At 39.7% G+C, this 5,788-nt stretch overlaps 1 protein-coding gene across 1 annotated transcript; it reads left to right on the top strand.

The window, feature by feature from the left end:
- Positions 1 to 2,984: 2,984 nt before the first annotated feature.
- Positions 2,985 to 4,223, top strand: GLRG_11841 (uncharacterized protein; the record flags this gene model as incomplete). Its single annotated transcript, XM_008102563.1, has 4 exons — positions 2,985 to 3,184; positions 3,233 to 3,439; positions 3,599 to 4,087; positions 4,169 to 4,223. 4 exons carry the CDS (start codon positions 2,985 to 2,987, stop codon positions 4,221 to 4,223), a joined length of 951 nt encoding a protein of 316 aa, XP_008100754.1.
- Positions 4,224 to 5,788: the final 1,565 nt, after the last annotated feature.

The following is a 5,788-nucleotide window of genomic DNA, read 5'->3' as shown; positions in this document are numbered from 1 at the left end:
CCTATATTGGTCACTTGCCACCCAATACGTACGGTTAACCGTATCACAACTCACCCTTGTGATTCCAACAATAATCTATAATATAATCTATACTTAGAATATCTAACTAAGATAATATCCTAGACGTGTACCCTAGATGTAGATTAGATATTTGTGCTAGATATTTATACTAGATGTGCGTCCTAGGTGTGTGTCCTAGATATACGTCCTAGATGTGTGTCCTAGATATGTGTCCTAGATGTTTATGCTAGGTGTATGTCCTGGATGTGTGTCCTGGATGTTTATGCTAGGTGTGTGTCCTAGATGTTTATGCTGGGTGCGTGTCCTAGATGTTTGTGCTGGGTGTGTGTGCTGGATGTGCGTCCTGGATGTGTGAATATATTTATAATATAATTTATAATATTTCTTAATACTCTGCTGTGTACGCAGGAGTTTGCCTACGTATAGTTAAGGACGTAAAAATCCGCTTAAGCATGACCACGTACGCGGAAACATACGTAGGAATGGCTGCGCACGTAGGAGTCTGCTTAAGCCGCTTCGCCAACCCAGCTTAGTACTTATTATGGTGCGGGGTAAAGGTGGCCCTAATGTGGGTCTTCGAGGCCTTAGCAAAAATGGAGCCATCTGGCACTCGATGGGATAAGAGCATGTATGTGCGGTGTACCTGAGTGGGAAACATGGCGAATTAGTTACGCTTGGATGCCGTAACTGTTGTTAGATAGTACTCACCATCCTTGATTTCCTTTTTTACTTAGAGGCACTTTATTGCTTGGAGCGTGGAGGCTGAATGCCGCCGACCAGTCGCTTCGCCATGGAAGTCTCGCTAGAGGGCCCGCTCACTAATTATCCTTTAGCGTCTAACGTATCTTGTACTTTCAGCGTGATGTTATTGACCGATGCATAACTCAACACTGAGGGCAAATTGCTAAAAACAAGGACATATAATACCGGGCATTCGCTGGCCGTGACCATATCACTGGAGATTATTATATCGTAACCTACTTCGGAGCGCCCGAAGGCAGTGATCCGCCTATATTCACTAATCCCTGAAGTCTACCCATTAAAGCATTAATTAAGGGCGGGTATATGCGGGCTGAAGCTTCTGACCTACTCTTCCCTGACTAACATCTTAATTTCCACTGATTAGGTGCAAAAGCAGCCAGATTATCCTCCCGGGACTGTCATAACTGCTACGTATCAATAAAGGCAACATTCCGCGACTGGGTACCTTTGAGACGACGTCGGAAGTCATGTTATGGGATGCCCTATATGCGAGCAGCAGTCCAGATAGTTTGCCCTCTAGAAATATCCTGAAGTGCTTGTTAGAGGTTAAAGTCTATGTATCGCTTTATACGATATAGTGTGATGAAAAAGACTACTATTAATATAGATATCGCGCTAAACCCCTATAAGCGGTCTAGTGCAGTTCATCCAGTACTTATCACAATACGTAAAAACCTCGATACACAGCACCTCTAACCCGTACCAAGTCTCCGTGTTTGAATACTGCAGACAGAAACCCAACAACATAGAGGAACGGCCGAATCCGACCTACTTCTATCATGGCCCGGAACAACCTTTGGAATATTGGTGAAAGATTTGGCGATGAAGAAGCTCGGGCGGATTCGCCGACGAGCCACGCAGACAGACAGGTAAAAACCTTTACGCCTTAGGTCATACTGCACAGCGACCTTGCTGGCCGCGGCCAGTTCTACGAAAGGCGGCTGCAAGCTGGGCTCTAGTATTCCTTGCCGTCGAAAAGACGACAATAAAAAAGGTCTTAGCTACTAAATAAGGACTTATGAAAGCTACTAATAATGTTGTAGCGGGCTGGCCAATTTTAATATAAAACAAGGCTCCCCCGGAAATTACCGCACTTCTCATATTTATTTAACGTTTCTAGTTCATTTTAATTACTATAAAAATTACTGCTTACTACCAAGCAGCGCTACCTTTTCAGCATACCTAAGATAGTCATAGTGCCTAAATCAAATCTATATAAACTAAACACAGCACATAACATTCTTCCTAGCATTGATCCCTACAAGCAACTTTTCTGGATCTCGCACTCTCCTGACTTAGTTTTATAATTTCTTCCAACATTACCTTAGATTCTTAAGATGAAGCTTCTTTCCTTGTGGACTATCACCTTACTCGCTGTTAGCGTTACAGCTAGTCGCTGCAAGTAAGTTATTGTTAGTGTAGGCTATAACTGGTCTTATAACTTTTATAGATGCTACGAAGGCACCTACAGCGGTCATCACCACTCTAAAACTAAGAATGCCTGCGGCGCCGTTGGAGGTAACTACGACGAGGAAAGCGGATGGTGTACTACCTCATCTAGTGAAAGAAACTGGGTCACAGTAAGCAGTTAACAACTAGAACATAATGTTATTATACTAACAAAAACAGCACTGTGCCTATGGTGGTAGCTGTGAGTAATAACCGTGGGGAACTAGGTGGCTAGGAAGTAGTAGCCTTGTGGACTATTAGAATAGGGTGGGGCGATCGACCTATTAGAAACTAAGAATGATAGAGAGAGGGGCTTAGATGATTCGATCGAGGTATAAAACCATTAAAGATAGACAGATCGAGACAATAGTAGCACACTTTAACAGTCCTTCGCTCCTCCTGAATCGCCTTTGACATTCATCTCTGACCCGCTGTTCCCTCGAGCAACGTCTACTTTCCGGCTTAGCAGGCAGGCGTCTTCCATTACTCGCTTAGGACGCCAGACACGTCGACTCTCTACGAGTACCGCGAGCGATTGCACGGGAACGCCGATGGCCGGAGTGTTGGGAAGCATACATGCACAGCCATATAGTAGAGAATTGCTGATACTATTGTGTTTCCTAGCGAATTCTGAAGTGTCAATCGATATGCTCTATCGTGGAGGTACGCCGAGGAAGCGTTAGACCGAAGATGGTGGGATCGAAAACACGGGTGCACCACATGACGTCACTCTTCAGCCTCTGCTATCCAACATGTCAACATTGAATGATGCGATGTGCGAACTTTGGCGGCTGTCGGCGGTCTCCACTGATGTCGAGGGGACATATACTCTTCATCCTGACGTAAAGGCAACCGTCTTGGAAAAACTGCCTTCAGCATCCTACCCTTTTTGGCGGCTGCAAGCCCTCATCACCGCGTACCGGGCTGTGCCATGGAAATATCTCGAGGTCGTGTGAGTATACACCCAGTCAATTAGTCAACAAATGCTAACAATGGTAAGGGAGCCGCACTTGGGGGCGACTCTTACAACCCACGTGGCCCACACTTTGACGGCTGTTCGAGAACACGACGGTTATGAGAGCCTGTCCATGAGTGACAGAGTTGATATTGTACTGACGCTGATCAAAGCTTCTCAATTTCCTGGTATGGAGTGGAAACGTCTTGCGGTTTCACAGGCAAAAGCGACTATGTGCGGATTACAAGATCAGTATGTCCACTCTTGTATTGCGCAAAGAGAGTCTCTGCTGCAACGCCTTGCTGGATACGTCAAGCCAGCAACTTCAGTACGCGAATTGCGCCAAGGCCATACGAATAGCGCTGTTAGTAAAAGGATGCACGCCGCAATCGGGTTCACTGACTACCAAAGAGCGTTAGATCTCTTCCAGAACGAGGACTTGTCCTCAGCTATGGATACACTCAAAGAGTGGCGCCTAACCAAGCCCGCCTCTTCCACTAAAGAGGCAGTCCTGTTCCGCATGAACCTCTTGCGTGGGAAAATTCTACGTTTCCAAGGCAAGTTTCAAGATTCTCTCGAGTGCCTGAGCAAGTCGAGATGTGCGGCGGAACAACTTGGAGAGCTTCACTTCGACGAAGATGCTACAGACTTGGTTGTCGAAGTCGCCGATACGGTGATAGAACTGAACGACCCAATTCGCGCAGAACAGTTGCTAAAAGAGCAACTTGAGCGACAATATTACACTCCGGCTGCTCGCGCGCTGCTCAGCCTGTCCCTCGCTGAGTCCCTGTTCGCCCAACAAAGATTCCTGGAGGCCGACCGACTCTGTCGTGATGTTGAGTCACAGCAGTTGTCTAAGATGGCAAGACTACGTCTATGCATCACAGCAGCTACGCTGCGGTATGTAACCTCTCATTGGGAAGGCGTATTTTCATGGTGGACACAGGCGCTCCTTACTATTAACAAGTTTCCCCCAACTAGTGGACATGCGACGCGCATTATTTACGTCTCACTTTGCAATGTACTTAAGCACTAGGGCCAGCAGGAGTTAGAACAAGCGTCCCGTGCGCAGGTGGCTAACTTGGAAACATTGTCTAGACACGTAGAAGCAAAGCATTAGATAGCAGGCCTGCGTTATTAGCTTATATCTTATTAGGTGCTGCTTAACGCTATTTTTACTAAAGGTAAGGTAGAGCTAATAAGAGGCTATTAATCTATTAAGTTAACTAATAAGGTTATAATACCTTAATTACTTATAAATTTTCAGTATACTAAAAGTACTAATAATCCTTTTAGATATAAAAAGGTATATTATAGTCTAAGTAGCTTTTCTTTATATATTTATATTACTATACAAGGCTATTTCTAGATATTTTACTTAAGGTCTAGTAAGTTTTTACTACTTTTAGATTTCTATCATAAAAGTAAAGTAAATTAACCTTTTTTAATTTCTTTATATAGTATTTTTATAAGATTAAGGTATTTTTTTATTTATAGCTTATTTAAGCTATAATTTTTATTATCTTTTTATTAACAGTTTAAACTACTTAATAAGCTAAAATATAAGTAGTTACTACTAGTAGTAGTAAGTTTTTACTTTTTACTACTTAAAATTACTTTAAAGCTATAATAAAAAGCTATTTACTACTACTACTTCTAATAAGAAATTTTATATAATTAACTACTAGCCTCTTTATTAAATAAGATAGCTATATTAATAATAAGACCTTATTTAGTTACTTATGTTAACTTTATTTATTTTATAATTATATTTATTAATTACCTTAAGGACTAAAAGGTCCTTATAAATATCTAAGCTAAATACTTACTAAGTAGCTTTTTTAGTAGTAAAATCTTTAGCTAGGTAGTAGTAACTATAAATAACTTCCTAGCTATTTAAAAAGATAGTTAATAAAAAAAGTACTCAAGTATTATTTTTTTAAGTAAATTAGTTAACTTATTTATTAGTTAGTTAAGTAAGTAAGTAAGTAAGTAAGTAAAAAGATATTAAGTTACTTACTTTTTTATTTAAAGTAAGAATATAGTATACTTTACTTTAAAGTATACTTTATTTTTTAGTCTTTTTTTAAATAATTAAGATGTTATTTATTTTACTATTTTTTATTTAGTACTAAAAGCTTTAACTTATTACTTTTATAAAGTATAAAAAAGCTATATAAAAGTAAAAAAGTTATTAAGAAAAATATAGTAAGTTATAACTAAAAGTAAGAAAATAAAAGTAGTTACTACTTACTATATTAGTATTAATAAAGCTAGTTTTTTACTAGCTAGCTTAGCTAGCTTGGCCTACCTAGCTAACTAGGCTATCTAGGCTATCTAAGTAGGCTAGGCTAGCTAGGCCTAAAAGACTAGTATATATAGGCCTTTTTAATATATATACTATAGTTATTATATATAGTAACTAAACTAAGTAAAAGTCTGGATCTTATAACTAGTTAAAATAAGTTTTATTAAAATTATTATTATTTTTAAAAATTAACTTATAAATTAAACTATAACTTTATTAACTATAAAGTCTAAACTAGTTATTTATAAAAAGTCCTTAGTCTTTTAAATATAAGCTAACTACTAGTTAACTTT

This window comes from Colletotrichum graminicola (assembly GCF_000149035.1).
Source record: "Colletotrichum graminicola M1.001 genomic scaffold supercont1.164, whole genome shotgun sequence".
NCBI lineage: Eukaryota > Fungi > Ascomycota > Sordariomycetes > Glomerellales > Glomerellaceae > Colletotrichum > Colletotrichum graminicola.
The sequence above is the reverse complement of the archived record's forward strand: the minus strand, read 5'-3'. Positions and strand labels throughout refer to the sequence as shown.